This window comes from Gavia stellata, chromosome 18 (assembly GCF_030936135.1).
Source record: "Gavia stellata isolate bGavSte3 chromosome 18, bGavSte3.hap2, whole genome shotgun sequence".
Classification (NCBI taxonomy): Eukaryota; Metazoa; Chordata; class Aves; order Gaviiformes; family Gaviidae; genus Gavia; species Gavia stellata.
This window is the reverse complement of record NC_082611.1, coordinates 18,169,890-18,187,998: the sequence shown is the minus strand read 5'-3', so window position 1 is coordinate 18,187,998 and position 18,109 is coordinate 18,169,890. Positions and strand designations below refer to the sequence as shown.

The 18,109-nt window shown below is 49.2% G+C and overlaps 1 protein-coding gene across 1 annotated transcript in view; it reads right to left on the bottom strand.

Moving 5' to 3' along the window:
- The window catches only part of LOC132318642 (syntaxin-binding protein 4-like), a 44,474-nt gene that overhangs the window by 8,871 nt on the left and 17,494 nt on the right, over nt 1-18,109 (bottom strand). Inside the window, exons 5-12 of the mRNA XM_059826598.1 lie at nt 17,716-17,790; nt 10,666-10,751; nt 9,734-9,854; nt 6,946-7,087; nt 6,644-6,750; nt 6,051-6,204; nt 4,381-4,453; nt 1,420-1,517 (exon numbers count right to left, since the gene is read on the bottom strand). Coding sequence (XP_059682581.1) covers nt 1,420-1,517; nt 4,381-4,453; nt 6,051-6,204; nt 6,644-6,750; nt 6,946-7,087; nt 9,734-9,854; nt 10,666-10,751; nt 17,716-17,790 — 856 coding nt within the window. The remainder of the gene's footprint in view (nt 1-1,419; nt 1,518-4,380; nt 4,454-6,050; nt 6,205-6,643; nt 6,751-6,945; nt 7,088-9,733; nt 9,855-10,665; nt 10,752-17,715; nt 17,791-18,109) is intronic.

Below are 18,109 nucleotides of genomic sequence, written 5' to 3'. Positions count from 1 at the left end.
CCCCTCCTTCCACCAAAGAGGAGCTGCTTTTATACCCATGACGAGCAGAGGTCGCTGCAAAAATGCAATCCTAAGTCCAGCTTTAGGAGAATTATGCAGGCTTAGAAGAAAAGTTCCTGCTTGCGTGCTGCCCTCCCGGGCGGCAAGAACAGCGAAAGGACGAGCGCTGCATCTGCCGTCGGGTGGCAGCAGATGCTCGTTGCATCGGGTTCTCCTTGGAGTCCCCCGGCCCTGCAGAAGGGGCTGCATTCCCACACTCCCCCCACCCCAATTCAGCAGTACGCAGAGGGGGACACGCACCCCAAAACCAGACTGGAGGCATGGCCCCCCAAGGGCACTCTGCTCTTCAGCGGGGTCTCGGTGAGCAAATGGGCAGCTCCACTCCCTGCCCTTTGATGGTGCCAGTGGAATATATTTGCCATAAAATGCTGAAAGGAGCAGCGGTTCTGGCTGGCTCCTCGGTGAGATATCTCGTATTTCAGCCTTCCCTCGCCCACACCAGGCTCCCTGAGGTCACCCCAGCAGCGACAGCAGCACCGGAAAGTTTAGAGGGCAGCTGCCTGCACCTACAGCCCTGAGTCAAATGCATTACATCCAAGGGAGATGCAGCTGCCAGGAGGAGATTTCTGGAGCTCCCCGGAGCATTGAGAAATAGCCGAGGCGAGCCGAGGTTTGTTTAAATGCCCCTTCAGACACGATCGGGATGTTTCACTATGCCCTCTTCTCCCTTTTTACCTTTAGAGGCTGTACCCAACCTCCAGCAAACTTCACTGAAGAGTTGAGACCCTTTTTTTTGTTTTCCAGACTCTTGGTAATAAATACAGTTTGGTGGCCAACTCTTATGCCTCTATCTCAAAAATCATATTAATTAATTGTAGCACGTGAGTGTGTGTTGCTAACAAGGAAAGCAATGTTCTGAGCGCTTCGTCTGGCTCTGCACTCCACATCGCCTGTGCTATCGCTATTCCCAACACAGCCCAGCTGGCATCCTGGAGAGGTGAAGGGGAGTTAGGCTGGAGCAGGCTGGTCGGCAGAGGATGGTGTATGCGTAGATTAGAACACTGATCAAATGCTATAGCTTTATTCTGTGCAAACAAGCAGGCTGGTTCTCTTAGATTATTTCTATTCAGGCTTGCATTTTTTAATCCCTCCAAAACCGAAGCAGCACAGTGACCCCCATGCTAGTACCTGGCCCAGTCCTCACATGCCTGAGTGCAACATTGGTGCAAGAATCAAAGCTGAAAGGTCTCGATCAGTTCTTTCACAGAAAAGCAATATGAGGAGATAATTCACGTAAGCCTATTGTGTTTGCCTATAGCATGGCAGCTGGAAGCAAGGAGGTATCACACCAGCGGACTATTTTCTGCGTAGCGCACCTTGGGAGACCTCGCTTTTGGGAGAAGGACCCGTTCCACTTACCAGTTCCAGTTTCCCATCCTTGAGCCGGATGTGGGGATCCAGTGCTACTTTTGGTTTGGTGCCTGAAGCTGCTTTATGATTAGATGCCGCAGCGGGTGCTGAAAAGCCAAAAATAAATGTTACTGGAAGAGCACTTGGGTAGAGAAAAGAGGTACCTGCAAAGCAAAATTCACAACTCTTGTTGCGTGAAATAAAATGTGTGTGCAGCAGGCCAAATATCAAAGACTGGGATTTACTAAATCCAGTCCTGGAAGGCTCAACTAAGGCTACCATTGAAAAGACTGGATACTGGGGCAAACCCTTGCTGAAACTGGGCTTCTGCATGGTTTAAAATGGGATGTTTCATCCAAGGAGCTAGGAGTGAAAAAATAGCACTTTGGAAATTTCCAGTCACAAGTTTTTGTGGAGTCTTGGGGTGATCTGTGGAAAAAAAAAAAAATCTGCCTGGATCTTGTCTTCTCTAATTGATTAAGCAAAACTGAAACCCAACATTTTATAAAATGCAGCCTTGACTTTCACAACACCCATGGAAAAGGGAACCGACGGATTAAAAGTGGTGTGGGAAAACACCGCTACAAGACTTTTTCCCTCCACAGGACTGCAAAAAGCCTTGAACCCTTTTCCCTCAGTTGGGGAGGCAGGGTTTTTTTGGGTAGAAGGAGCCACGTGCATTGTGAGGCAGCCACAGAGGGAGAAAGAGGCAGAAACGGCAGGTGCTTTGCTGGTGAAAAGCTGTCATGAGATCAGAACAACCAGCTGCTGACAGCTGGCTTGTCATTACCAGCACTGCCTTCACAGCTGAAATGGTAGCGAGCGCAAGCCCTGCTGCCATGCCCTGCCACTCGTGCTCCTCCATCCCTGGAGGGAACCCCACCTTTCCGTTACGATTAACTCTTGTCCGTAAGAAACTGTGACATTCCCTGGGAAAAGGGCTGCAGAAGGTGTTACTTGCTCAGGAGCTCCCCTGCCAGATCCCAGAACGGTGCAGAACTGCTGTGCCTGCAGCCCCGCTGCCCGCCTGCCCGCCCCTGCTCACCCCCAAGCCATCAACCCAGGTCGGTGACAAAATTCCTTCTTGTGCCAGTGGCACAGGATTTGCCCAGGGAGCAATTTCTTTTGTCTGCCTGGGATCTGATTAACATCACGGAAAGCCCCATCTTGCCGAGTAACATCGCTTCTCCTGAACCTCTCGAGTATTTCTCTCCGCACCCTCCTCGACCGTTGGGGCAGAGACCAGGTGCAAGGAGGAGGCAATAAGGAGCAGCGGAGATGCTGCACAAGTGTAATCCTCCTAATCGGGGCATTCATCCGCTCCGCTAACGCCAGCAGCTGAGAAGCAGCAAGAGGTAATAAATGGGTTTGCTAGATCGGCCACCAACTCTTTACTGGACAAGTTCAAGGGCAGAGCTGTTACCCTTCGCCGCATGGCTAATCAGGATTAGCTCCACGTGGCTTTGCTATCAGCTCTGGACACGGAGATATCCAGGGCATCCATCAGGCACCGATAGAGAGGCAGTCACTGGCCCAAGCTCCAAGCCTGGCCGCTGCTCTTTCAAAGCCAGTTGTCTGTTTTCATGGGTGACAACAGTGACACGAAGCCTCCTCAGCATTTCACATTAAAAAAACGCACGTAATGAAATCCCCTAGCTAAGTCAGGAAGTGATCAGGCCATTGCTATTTGCCGGATTGCCTACATGACCCAGGGCTTTGCTTCCCATCACCGGGAGCTCTGGCTGTTGGTGGTGGCCACCTAAAAGCCTACCTGAAATCAAGGCTGCAGGATGCTCGGGGCAGGGAGGACAGACCAAGGGCAGTCCCTGTCCCGGGGTCTCTGCCGTGCAGAGCATGGAAGGCAAAGGCTGAAGGCTGCTGAGCTTGCCCAAGGTGAGACAGGCATCCCTGGGAGCAGAGCGCTGACGCACACCCAGCCCAGCACCGTCTGCTCCCTGTCTCTCCCACTAATCCCAGGTATAGACTAAACACAATTTACCTTGCAACGCTCGCTCTTAGCCTTACAGATGGAAATTACAAGACAGCACAGGGATTTGCAAGTGGGGCCAGTGCCTTGGCAGCACGTGGGGAAGGAAGGGCCATCGGACTTGCAGCCACAGGAATGATGGGCTGTGCTTGCTAGGGACTCGCTAGGGAAAGCCCAGCTTTTCCTCTGGGTGGAAGTAACCTTCCTATCATAGGGATATGGGGTATCTTGCTGGAGGTCATCTCCCTGGACACTGGATCACGGCGGTTATTGAGGTTTCCCGCAACTCCTAAGGGACCTGTGAAGCTGCAGGGCGATTTGAGTTCACCTCCCATTGCTGCCATCCTGTCAGGTGAACAGTACGTCTCTCCCACAAAAGTTAAGAGCTCAGTATGGGACTCGGAGCACGGAAAGAAAACAGCATGGAAAAGTAAGCCAAAAGTGAAGCTTGGATGTAGAGAGAAATCTGACTTAATCATATCTATAAGCAATGTCCCGGTCTGACCAACTGAGGGCAACCTTAATGCCTGTATAATGCCCAGGGTTGCCGTGTACATTACAACTATCATTAATTGACTTTGTTTATACGGTGTCTCTGAGGACCACCCATTCCCATCAGAAGGCAGTGTTGCATGCAGTGGGACGTGCTGCATGCAAGTCCAACATGATCTTTGCATGTGGGCAAAGACATTGCTGCAAAGGAACCACAGGCTGGGAGTGGAAGAAGTTGTCTCCTATTTCCAGTCCTCTGCATGCCTTAGTAAATAATTTTGCTGCTATGGACAAGCATGGACATAATTACTACCCATTGAGTAGCTGCTACCTTACCTCTCTCCTAGTGGGCTGAGACTCATTATCACACCATTAGATTCCACTACAGCAATATAAACAGTGATCAAAATTAATTTCATCATCCTCAGCACAGAGGAGCCAAGGCTGTGCTTGTCATCCACGCAAAGAAAACAATTTAGCAGGACTCTTACCTGAGACAGTAAGCTCTGGTGGGCAAATGTCCGGTGACAAAGAAGGCACAGGAAAATTATTTTCATGTCTATTCTAGAAAAAGAAGACAAAATGGCACAGGCAATTGCTAAGCAGAATCTGTCGGTGTAAATAAAGAGCAGAAGATAGAGGAGATCATAAGAGCCCATAAAGAGCAAAGGCACCACGTACACCTCTTGTGCAGATGGGCCAAAAGAGACTCCAGGGATTCCTCTAGGAGCACTTGGCACAGGCACGCTCCTGAGCCATCTCAAAATCTCTGGTCACACACAGAAAACCGAGTTTGTCATTACTGCAATTGAGACCTGAGGACGAATTTGACCTTGCGTGCATGCTCCGTAGAAGTTCTCCCTAAAGCTCTGCATCCGACACACCAGTGAGGTCCTGATTCTGACTGCGGCCAGTTGTGTTATTTACCCAAAACACATAATTATCGCAGTGGGCACGACAGGAAGCCAAGACCATTGCCCACCCTTTCTTAAGTGCCAGGTCGCGGCTGAAAGCACAAGTAAGAGGGAAAAATAGAGTCACAGGGTGGATATGCTGAGCACCACCGAGACAGTGCTTCCACAGCTGGGAACTTACATGCAGAGAGGGGCACAGGACTGGTGCTGAGGACATATGGCCAGGTAGCACGGACGCCTGAACAGCTTTCCCTAATGTGGAAGCCTAGACCTCATTAAAAGTTCCATCTTTTAGCAGCAAAGTGAAGAAAGGAGGAATTTAATTCCAGCCAGCAATGTTAATTGTATATAGGTGCACAACATTACACAAGCACACCTTCTGCTGGATGATGAAGGCTCTAACTATATGACTCAGCTATATGTATATGGGCTAAGGCTGACTTTCATAAGCACATCTCCAGCCTGATACACCCAAAGGCAACATATATATGACATTCTTGCAAGTCCATTTCTCCACAGGGTCTGGAAAGAAAGACCTTGTATGAAAGGAACATCCAGCCAGCCTTTTCTAAAGGAAGTTTATGTGGAAGAGGACAGAAGATACATCCGGCATTGCACCAGTCCAGGAGAGGAGCGACAAATGCACAGAATCCAGCTGCAGACCTAAATTATCGTGAGGGTTGTGTGGTTAAACCCTGTCTCACCAAGCACAGCTCCAGCACTTGTCTCCACAAACACAACATGGAGCTAGGCTTCACAGGAAGAAGGAGCCTGGCTTATCATTAGACTAGTGAAGAACAGAAATGGACTGCTTAGGAACACTGACGGATTCATCGTCATCAGAGGTCTTTAAGAACAAAGAGTCGTTCCTGCCTTTGGGTAGGAGACTAGATCAAACCGACTCCTGAGATCCCTTCCAGCTCTATGACTGGTATTGAATGAGATGCAGGTTGCTATCCACAGAAGGGTTTTGTTTTCTTAAAACCTGAGACTTAAACAGGTCTGAATGCAGGCCCCAGAGATGAAACTCCTCTCATTACCTCCACAGACCCTTTGCCGTCTCAAACCCAAGACAGAAGAAACAATATTTCAGATTTAAAACAACCTGGCAGTAAAACAGCTACATACACCAGCATTACAGACTTTCCACCATCCAGAAGGTCTACCATGGAGTCCCGGAAGAAGGGTTTTCTGATCAAAGATCATAGAACTGATGTCTGTGGTCTTAGATATGAACTTCAACCTACCTCTGGGGACCTCACATGGACCTTCAGTCTGCAGGAACTCAGACCGTTTCCCACTGCCTTTGGAGGTGGTGATGGGGTGTTGTTATGAGCTGACAGTCCAGGATGTAACCGTCCCTTTCCAGGAATAAAGGCCACTTCTGTGTTTCCCTCATGCCTTAAACAAACCACAAATACAGAACATTTTATTAACAAAAAAAAAAAAAAGCACAACTTAAATTTGCAGAACTTCCATGCCTGTGGTTCTTTCTCCAGGAGAATCTCACTTAAGCCCATGTAGCCTGCACCACCAGTGTAGCTGGATCTCCACCAGCTGGGTTGCTTGTTTGAACTTCGGTTCTGTTGCAGGACTGTGCTGGGCAGTGATAGGGGATATTCAGGAGGACCAGAACATTAGGAAGGTCTGGATTACACTTTAGGATGATCCATGGATTCAAGATTTCCTCATATGATCACCTGTCAGGACCATCTTGAAGCATCATTTAAGACTAATATTCCTTATGCTTCTTGAAGCCAAACATTGGTATGACATGAAGGGGTTTTGCCTAAGACTCAACAGCACCATGATGAGGATGAGAAATATGTTACATGCCTACCTCAATTTGGCTTTTGCAATTATTTTTCTGGCCTCTTCGTGTGTGCTGCCCACCAAAGAATCTTTATTGATAGCGATTAGTTGGTCACCAGGTCGGAGCCGACCATCCTAAACAAAAAAGGAGAAAGTCAGAGCATTGGGAAGGAATGTCTCTCTGTCCAAAGCCTTCTCCTGCAACACAAATCCTCATTAGTCCATGCAATGCATTATTCATCTGTTCTTAGAAAAGCTGCTTCAGAACAGCTACAGCTTCTAGAAGAGGTCCCCATTGCAAAGTCACCGAGGGTCTCCACACTGACTTACCTTGTAACAGTCACCGTCGGGCATAAGCTCTTGAACATAAATCATGGGGCCATCAGGCCTGTTAGATCCACCACTGATTGTCAGCCCTAAGCCGGAAGATTTTGCTATAGAAATGGTCTGGATTCCTGATTCAATGGAGTAGCTGCAAGGGAGAGATGTTAGCAGGTGACTCAAGGTGATCTGGTTTCTTTTCCCACGTCACTGAAGAAACTCTGCCTGGCTCTCTTTCTGTGAACAAGCCTTCTAACATCTCCCAACCTTTTCTGTCTCTGCGTTGTTTCTTCCACCCAACCTTGGAAAGAGGAGGTGAGGACTCCCGTTTCTTAGCAGATACGGTTCAGCATTATGAGGATGACTGGCTTGCATAACCTCAAATGCTGGGGAATACTCGTTTGTATTTAGAAAATAAAGAGAGAAGAAACTAAAGGTTTAACCAGAATATATTTGGCACTCCTGGTTTTTTATAGCCAAAAACATACAAAGGATCGATGTGGTTATTGTTCAAATCCAGTTAAATCACCAGACAGCAATTTATAGATTGGTCAACTATTAAGCAGCCCTTAGCAAATGTCAGAGTGAAGCTCAGGATACACAGCTATGTCTTAACCAAGGTCTGGACTCAAAACCTTGCAAGATGCCCTAAGAAATGGGCCCTTAAGCACCTTTATAGCAATACCCACCACACTGTGATTTACATCTGTGGCAGTGGTACAGATGACTTGCGTAGTCAAGGACGTACTGTGAATGGAGCAGTGACAAGGTTGGACCTTACCCTCAAAGAGCTGCCTGCTAGACAGGACCCAACAGGACACCAAGACTGGGCCATGCCAGGCGGCTCCGGGCAGGGAGGGAGAGGTAGCAATTGCAGTAAGAGTTTGTGGGAGCTGGGATTTTACTGACCACCCATGGGCTGGTGGGCAGCATTGCAACAGGGAGGTTTTGGGGAAGGATTCGGTGAGATCTAAGGGTCAGCAAGCCTCTTCCTCCTAATGGGCTGGGTGCAACTGGCTTTTCACCTTTTCAGGTTATTTCCACAGCAGCCACTCACCAAACGGTCTGCAGTTTCTGGTCCTTCTTTGTGTTATCTGATAACTTATGACGCAGTGACAGCTGTGCATCCTGTGCCTCACAGTGACACCAGCACGTAACCGCCCCATGCTCCCCAGTAATGCCATCCCCAGTGGCCAGACACCCCCATGACAGAGCAGCATGCTGCCAGCACCCCCCAAACTGGCAGCAGGCCCCCGGGAGAGCCAGCTGGCTACGCGGGGCAAGGGGACTGCATTTATGCAGCATGCGTCTTCGTCTTATGGAAAACCATTGCTCTGTAAGAAATTTTTTGGGTAAACGATGTCACAAAATGTAGCATTAACCCCTCCATTCAAATCAAAATATCAGACACTATCTGTGGTGAGACGATCATATCTGGGTCCCATTGCTTAATGGGGTGGCAGGACCTCAGATGACACCGCAATGAGAGGCCACAGCCTGGGGACAACCTGCGGTGAGCAGAAGGGATGGCAGCCACATGCATGAAAAGACCCGTGGCCCAAATTACATCTCTGCAGCTGTCCACCAGCGCTCAGCTGCAATCAACGGTCTGTGATTTCAAACGGCTCATGCTGCTCCCAGGAGAAGACCACTGGGGCCTGGCACTGGCATGGAGACAAGCAGAACATGGCGTAGCATGGCAGCGCCGAGCAAGGAGGCCACCAATCCAGGTCCCCTCTAACCTATATCACAGCCTGGAGCGGGTTAACAGCAGAGCAAGGATGTCTAGTTTGTCCAAACCAGCTGCCAAGTAGATGAGCTGGCCACTCCTCTGTAAGGGTCTCTCATTCCACGCAAGCAGCTTAAACCTCTGGTGCCAAATATTTGTCCTCTGCAAATCCCTAATAAAGAGTTGGTATTTAGCAAGAGGATTTACTGTTTCTGCAGTGAGGGCTGATTCTCTTTACCAGCGACTTGGCTTGTTTCTGCTGGCAAAGGAAGGGAAGCTGCAAACCCTGGGGATGAATGGTCCCAATTCCACGGCTGTTAACACCCTTTGAGCTGTCCCTCTTGAGAAGGGCAACCCTGAGCACCCTGGAGACGAGACTCCGCAGAAAAACAAGCTCTGCCTGTCCAAACCTCTGTGAAATATGAAAGGGTCAGATGACCACATGAAAACACATGCTCCAGGACATGCTCTGGAGACAAAAGGATGCAGTGCCTGTAGGCAACCGCTGTTGACACCAAAGCAAAGGGCGTCAGGAGTGTTCGCATCGAGAGGGCAGCGCTTGTGCTCTTCTTGCATGATGTCAACGTGCCAGAAGCAGGGCAATAGAAAACAAGCTCCCGAAACACCTTCTAAAAGCACCACCGGCCTCGCAGAAGCACTTTGCTCATGACATGCTTTATAAAGGCCATGTGCCGGGTCCTCCCAGCCGGCTGTATGCCACGGCTTCTCCCTGGGTTTCAGAGGGGAGGAGGAGGAGCAGTTGCATTGTTAACCGTATTGCAAACATATTGACTGCCTCAATGGGGAAACTTGTCAGCTCTTGGGCACAGGCTTCCCAGGAACAGTCAAGATGCTACCACAACAAGGACTTCTAGACGACGCTATGGTCTCCTAGCCATTGCGGTGATACAATGGTGTAGAAGACATAAGGGCAAACAAAGCATCTCTTCAAACACTGGAAGGATTTACTGGATCTACCCCTAAGACAGTGTTAGACATTTGGTGATATCTTCACGACTGACCAAAGGACAGGCTTTGCGGGGCCGGCCCCACGCGACCCATACGTACTGTGCGTGAGGGGGATGCGCCAGGTTCCCGATGAAGGGGCTGTGGGAATTGGCAGGGCTCAGCAGCAGTGGGCTCTGAGAGCGTGAGGAGGAGCCCGAGGATGTACTTTCAAGGTATCGATCTGAACAACAAAATCAGAGTCAGTCCAGGGAACGCAAATACTCCAGCATCACCCTCCTCCCCTGCTCTGCCACTGAGAGCTGACACCATTTTCTTAGCTTTTTGGGCGAAACCACATGGTAGTTAAAGAGATCAGTATATCGCCCATGGAGAGGAAATGTTCAGTCTCCTCAGCACAGTTCCGGTGTGGGACTGTCACCCCTACATACCTCTGCCATAAGGGAAGGGTTGGCAGCCTTCTGGTGGGATGCCAAGCCAGAGGGACAGCTTCTTTCCTCATGCACACATGATTTGATGCACTGGTACCTGGTTTAGGTTAATCTTGTTGCATCTCACTAAACATTTCCCATTTGCAAATGAAAAATAATGGTCACTGAACAAACGATGGCTGAAATGCTTTGAAATCCATAGTAGAAAGCTGCACCTGCAGAGATGGGTACTGTTGGGGTTACCTGCCCAGCACGTCAGTTAAACAGGGTCTGGGGATCTGGGAAGCGGTTACGACCCCAACTCAATCCTCCCTTGCTCACCCCAAGGAGGCTGGCTCGCTGCCTTGCTTTGTGCTTGCTGCTTCGCTTTGTGCTTGCTCTGTGCAGGCAGGACTGGCCATGCCTGCTGCTCTGCACCCAGGGACGCACTAAGTGCTTGCAATAAGGATGCGCAGGACTTTTCTCTTCCCTCAAACCTCTACCCAAACACCTACACAAATCAAATCAAAACTCCTTCAAAATAGCACTGGGATAAAGAAAACTTTCTCAGCCAAGAGAGGGGCTTTTGGTTCCCCCCCCCCAAAGGCATGCTGAGCTACTCACTGCCGCCGTGCAGGACCGGTGAGCTCCGTGCTGAGCCCGTATTGCTCTGGGAGCCAAACTTCTCCAGCAGCTCAGAGAACTCTCTCCTGGAAAGAAAAACATGGTATAGTCAGCTGCTGCTCAAAACTATTCCCAAGCTGATTATATGGCAACAGTGCCTCTGATGGCAGTGACTTACTACCAAGTCTATAGGGCCGATTCGCTCCAGCAATGGGGAGCAGACAGACCTTTCTCATGCATGAGGGTATAATCCCCCTGGTTTCAAGAGGTTGTGCAAGGTTTAATGTCGATAATCAATCTCATGGCAGTGCAGCTTTCCTGCGATGGGCTGGAGCTTCGGTGTGCTCCTCCTTCCCTGCCCTGGAAAGTGTCCAGGGTGAACACGGGCAAGAGGGGCTGGAAGGAGATGCATGGATAGGCACTGATGCTGGGGACTGTCCTTCCTGAGAGAGAGGGCAAGATGAATGCATGACCCCTGCCTTGCCCCCCTGCCTTCCATCCCGCCGCATGGACCCTCCTGGGAATCAGCTGGAATAATTTCACCCCCAGCTATAAGGCTCAGAAGTTTAGCTAACACACCACACAAATTAAACAGACTGTCAGAAGGAGCTGTAACTATGCAAACATAAAACAAAAAAGCTTGGCCTATTTGTGACTCCTTCCAGAATCTTTATATGTAGATTATTCTCTGTTTTTTCCTCCTTTCCTAGACAGAAAGTAGTTCCTGCTAGCTCTTGCTGGGGTAAAGATGGGAGATGGCTTCTGGAGCACATGCAAAAGCAGCATCCCACTCTCTGAATCTATCCATGGTGATATCCTCCATGAACAGCACAGGATAAATTCTTGGAGCATAAGCCCTTCATGAAGAACTGCACACATAAAGCGTGCTGGGGCAACACAGGCTTCTGTACTTTTCCCAGCAGCTCATGGCTGAAGATGCTGAACCAGCAGGCACGTGCTAAATTTGCATATATCAAGATCAGAAGGGCTTGTCGGTGAATTCAAGAGCTGAGAGAAATGGCAGCCCACAAACATTTAGCATGATCCCTCTGCTTCATATATTACCTCTCTGCAAAGCAATCTCACCCACATCCCCCAGAAAGCTGGCTCGGTGCCCAAGTGCTTTCATTAACGCTTTCCTCCCAGGGTGAGTTTGACCACTACAAAACTACCCAAGTGTGTTGACTCCTCGATGAGCTGTAACTACCTCTACACAACAGGTGAATTGCTTTGTGACCTTCCTTTTGCCAGGTGTAACATGTTGAGTTTTTAAACCCCATTAAGAACGACCATTAAGCATGTTTATCAGCTCCTGCATAATTTCTGTAAGCCTTCTTTGAGCTGCCGTGAGCCTCTCACATCCTTTTGGATGAGGAGGCACAGGAAGGGGATGCCCGGTTCAAGAATCAGCCTCCCATGCCCATCCCTGCCACATTGGCTCTTCGGTCCTAGGAGCATGCTGTCCCTCTGCGGCTGTGTGGTCCTCTCCCTTCATAACCCAACACCACCTGATCAATCCAACCTTTTGGCAGAGAGAAGAGCCTCAAGGATGACTAATTTCTTACACGTGTCATTAAATAAGCAGCCAGGCAATGGGGAGAAACCCTGAAAGTGTTGTTTCTGTGGCCACGGTAACAACATTAGATGTCGACTTTGAAGGCATGAGGGAATCCCCATGGGAAGGTGCCTTCTTGATGTTATAGCCACAGGAAAAGCCTGGTTATGAGTGGCTAGCTCTCACACTTGACAGTCAAGCAAGCTCAAGACATAAACCTGTAGGAAACCAGCCACAGCAAAGTTTCCTCAGTGAGGAGACTGCTCTTATGCACAAGCAAACGTTGTGTCATCTGCGTACTTTACCGGGACAGATGTTATATATTACTGGCTAGATTAGAGTCAATAATATTAAATGATGAATGAATCATCAGCTGCTTAGGTTCCTGCTGGAAATGCTCTCAGTAATTTACATCTTCCCATTAACAACCAGCTCATTAACAAACTTCAAAGACCAGTGCCTGCCTTATCTAATATTGCCATCAAATGTATGCCTTATTCATTCCATTTAATGCTAATTTTAAATCCAAGTGTCACACAATACTTAGTGCAATGCCTTGGTGAATCCCAATACTTTGCATCAACATTACTGTCGTTATCAACTAAACCTATGACCTTAAAAAAAGACAACTACTTTGTTCAAAAACCCCACCTTCCACAAAACTGTTCTAACTAGAGGTTTCATAGTGTTAGACACCGAAATAGATGTAAAATAGATGTAAAAGCGCTGAGGAAGTGGAAGGACAACTTAGACGCTGTAACAGTAGGACAGTGGTTTGCTGTTCTGTGGTTCCCTGGGTTAAGCCTTGGGTGGATCTTACCTTAGCAGAATTTTTCCAACTTGCCAGTAAAGCCTCTGTATTTCTATAGGTGATTCACACCATTTCACTGATAACTCGTGCAGCGATGGCCTTTTCCCTCCATGACCTATTGCAATGGCAGGTCTAACTTGCTGGAAGCTAACGTGTTATTTCCAGTGGTTACCAAGCCATCAGCAGCTGAGTTTTTGTTTTGGGCTGGGTGTTTCTGTGGTCATCTATTGTTACGTTTTCCTCAGATAATAATCCATCAGAGCACAGAACAGGTTATGAACTTAAAACAATGGCTAAAAAACTCTTAGTCAATGCAAATGCAACTAGTCTGGCAGCTCTTACGCTCTTTAAACCCTGCTAAACAATGCAAACCCAATCACCAATCCATGCTGTCAAACTCTGTCATAAGCAAGGGCACGTATGACTTGAGCATTCTTTGTTGTTGTTTATTTCATGTCGTTAGGTTCATCCACAAAGGACTATTTATCATTATTTGCTCAGGAGCCTGAACAACGAGCTCCGAGCCCAGGGTTGCTTTGCAAGCCCGAGTCCAGCCCAGCCATTTGCTGTAGGGACGGTGTGACTAAATGCTACGTCACGGGTGACTGTCCTGGCTCCTGCTTTGTTGGTCAATACTGCAAGCCCCGGTTCCACCGAGGACATAAATACATGACTAACTTGAAGCACACGCTTATCCCAGCAGCAAGAAATACACTTTCAGGTGTCAATCTCCTGGGAATTAATTTCGTGCTCGGTGCTGTATTTGAAGGAATTTGCAAGCGGGCAGATGATTCCCAAATGTTGCCAATTCATGAGCAAGTATGCTGAAAGAATGCCAACAGGTCTTGCTTTGTGCTTTCAGACACCAAGAGACTTCAGAAGGTGTCTTTAATATTTAAAATTTGACCCTTACTAAAGGATTCTGAATTGTCAGGTGCCTGCAGGACTAAAAAGCTCAGCTTTATTTAAAAAAAAAAAAATCATGGGGTTGTATTAGACGGAAAGTTCATTTTGACAATCCCTTCTCCAGCTCTTTTTCATTACGATACAGACATTTGAGGTCTGGAGGATCCCTGTAACAGGGCTCGGACCTGCACAGCCTTCAGCCAGCCCCATGGCGTGGAGTGGGATAAGAGGGTTTGCCAGCAGCAGCCAGCTGTAGGCCGACTTTGCTACAGATTAAGCAGCGGGGGTTCAATCTTTCTGCAGAATATTGTTGGTTTATCTCATAATACCTTTTTGTCCTGCCCTTTTGTTCTTGGGAGAACAAAGGGTGAATCCTACATCAAAGGTTACGTGAAAGCACAGCGTCTGGAAACCTCAGCTCTGCACCACAGCTGGGGGAGAAAGAGGAGCCTGTGACACCAGATAAATTAATAGCTTCTCTCAAAAAACCAAAGCCTGCAGGTCAGTGGGAACCATGAACCCAAAGCACTGCAAAAGCATCACGAAAGCAGATTTTCTCGTGCCCAGCTCGCAGCAGCTGCAGCATTTCCACCAGCTGTGCTGGGCAGCACATCATGCCGCTGCTGGGCTTTACCTTTCCATAAATGCCTGGCAAGCGGTGACACGCACAGGTGCATCTCGGCTTCTGCGTAAAAGGATGCGTGTTGTCCCCCAGAAGAGCAGCCAAAGACCATGGGACGCTCCAGGCTTGCCCAAGTCAGCCCCACCGCTGCTGTCCAGTTTAGTACCAAGTGCTCAGGGGAAGAAACCCGCGGGCTGAGCCGCCGCTGTCACACACAGGTCTCGCAGGAAAAAAGGGATAACTTTGCGTTTGCACCAGGCTGGGCCTGAACTCCAGCAACAGCCTCTCTGCTGATTCCTGGATATTAGTTGATATTGGTTATGCATTTGCAGAAAAGCAGACTACTCTCCTTACTGCTTCTTGTGCAAACCCTATTAATGCAATAACCCATTTTCACTGAGATGACTGTGCGTATCATGCGGAGATGCAATGTATTTAGCATTTTATCATCTGAGTACTAGGAGGTGCAGCACAAACAGGCTTTCTCACAGTGATAAACCTGAAAGACCAGGATGATAGCTGTGCAACGCATAGAAACAAGGAACTATTGTAACTTTCAGGCTGAGAATGAATAAACAATAATTATGCGTATGCAATAAAATTATCCTCATTAGCTAAAGATGAGCACAGATGAAAATCAGATCCAACCGTCATCCAGACCCAGCGTGTCCAGCTCTAAATCTGAATTTTCTGCTGTAAGCCCTAACATTACTGCCGCTCTCTGCAGCATGTCTGATGCGACAGGCTGAAAACATGCATCTTATACACGCCAGAACTGAGTTCCATTAAGAGCACAGGTAATTTGGGCCTATAATTAACTCCAGGGACAAATAATAGCGTTTATGAGTCAAATTCACCCGAAGGCAACCACAACAAAATGCTACTCAGCTGAGTCATTGCGAAAATTGGCAGGCGGGTTGGATCGTCTTCCAAACCCAGAGTCATTACGTTTCCTCCTCCAGCGTGCCTTGTGCGCTCAGGGTTTATGAAGACGACCTGCGTGCGAGTATCTGCAAATACTCTGAATTACACTCCTCCCCATGTCATTCCCTTGGCTTTCATGTCTCGTGAGCCACTTTGCCGGGCAGTAGGAAGGTGCAAGGCTGCCCTCAACTCATGGGAGTTCACGGCGCAGCATCTCTGTGGATATCCCCTCCGGAGGTGACAGTCCCCGGGGAGTCGGAGAGTCCATTTCAACCCAGACAGAAGGCTGTCTGCTCGCCTGTGCTCAGGAACAGATTTGAAAGATAATAGGGCATCAATAAAATAAAGACAAAACTAAGAAGGAAAAAAAAAAGTAGAAAGCAGAAAAATCCTTCCCCTGTTTCCACAGCCCTTAATCCTGGAGATATGTATTCATGTATTAAACAGTTTGCGAGATGATTATGTAAGTGAAATCTCTGCAAATCTTTTAAAAAAAATAAAATAAATAAACTGATTACTTCCCCACCCTCCCGCCGGCTAACCTTTTGCAGATTTAACAGATAACCAAGAGCAAACGGAGGCCAAATAAATTGCTTAAAGTTTCATTGCCCTCCCAGTCCCCCTCGGTCGGTTCTCAAGCAGCTCCTCCGCAGGGCGGTCGGGGACTGCCGACAGATGCACCAAGGAGCTGGAGCTGCCGACAAAGCCACGCGTGCGTACGTTTTAAGAAACATCTGCTGCGATTTAAGATATTAGGAGGCACATTGAGACGCCTGAACAGCTTGGAACAGATCAGCATGGGTGAAGGCGGAAAACCTGCTTTGGGGGCTCTGGCTGAGAAATGAAGCGTTTCCCTGAGCAAACCCTACTGCTGCTGGACGGAGGGAGCTGCTCGTCCCTCCTGCTGGGGACCAGCCCCGGTGACAGCCACCCAGAGGGGACAGCGCGAGATGCCCACTGCCGCTTCCACCCCTAAGGCAAGTGCGGGACCACTGCGGCACAGCAGCTCATCCTGTGCATCCTTACTCAGACCAAAAGCGGGTCAGACTCCTGAGTGTAGCTCTGGTGAACTGCTCACTTCACCCAATGCTTCCTCAGCAGCTGCCGAAGGACTTGCAGTTAATAGAATAATTTGACACGTTATTTTCACCGGAAGAGCGTAAGTAAAAAGCAGTCCGTCATTAATAGCAAATAATTCTTCCACCAGTATATTACCGTGTCAAAATGAGTCTCATCCCTGTCATTACGGCACTCTCACTATTCTGCTAAGGCACTAACGCTCCACAGCTGCTGATGGATAAGGAATGAAACCATCATCTCCGACGCTAACGGGACGCAGGTACGTTGAGCGAAGGACTCTGTGATCTTCAGCCGCCCGCACGCAGTGCAAAGCCTCGGCTCCACCAGCCCGCCTGCCCACAGCCGCGCTCTGCCTAAACCCACTCCCAGTTCGGTGGTTCCTGCTGCACCTCAAGTTTCCAGACCTGTGTTTCTATTCAAGGGAGAGGATGCGCCAGCACATTGTGCCGGATCTCCCTGGGGATGCAAGCAAAGACCCCACTAATCCCATACCTTGATTTCCACAACCCTGCCCTCTCTCATGACACCGTCATTGTCCCACACTTGGCTTAAATCCAGCCAAGACAAAGCTGATGTCTTTCCTTTCCCTTTTGAATCCTCCAAGCCTCTGTAGAGAAAGCAAGGTTTCCCAGGGAGCAGCAAGGGGAGAGGTTTCAGGGAGAAACTGCCCATCCTCCCTGGGAAGGAGGAATCTTCTGGGGCAGGAAGACCTTAACACGTCTAACTGGAAAGGAAAGGGAAGATTCTGCTGTCCCTCCGTGTCTTCATCCAAAGCTCCGTGCAGGACGTGATAAGCCATAGGCAGCTCAGCATCACACAGCAGAGCTGAAGGAGCCTGTGCCACCCTACAGCCGAGGCGGGACCTGCCCTGGTCCGTGATGAGGAAACGCCTGCGGAAATCTGCTCGATGCCAGGATGCCCTGCAGAGCTGGCACAGGCTGGGCTGGAGCCAGGTCTGCAGCTGGGAGCCACCAGCTTTGCTTCCCTTCCCATTACATCTCCAGATCGTTCCCACCGGTGTACAGTTATCAAAGCCCCTCGGCCACCTCCGTCTTCACCACGGGCTTTGAGCCTGGTTAGCTCGAAGGCAGTCCAGCTACAGTGCCAACGAGTGCCGTGATCCCCCTTCCAGCGGGAGATGACACCCCTTACCTGGCGTTGTCATCGCGGGCTATCAGAAGGCGCATGTGGCTGGTGGCCGACGCCGTCCTCAGGATGTCCACAGCCCTGTGAGATAAGGAGCGCAACGAGTCAATGCCGGCTCGCAGCAGCGCTCCACCGAGCTCACCCAGCCATGTGTCAAAGCTCACGGCAAACTGGGCAGAGACCCATGGCCCGGGCAAACCCCATCAGCAGCCAAGTGACCTTTTTCGGCTGGACGCCTGTGGAGCAGGCCCATCCCTGTCCTGGCAGCAGGGCCGGAGGGCAGCCAAGTCACAGCCTGATTTTCCCACTTCTGCACTAAATTAGAAGTCCCCGATAACAAAGCAGACCCAGAAGATGCTTGTGGTGGCGAGCAAATACCTCCCAGAACATCTCCTCCCTT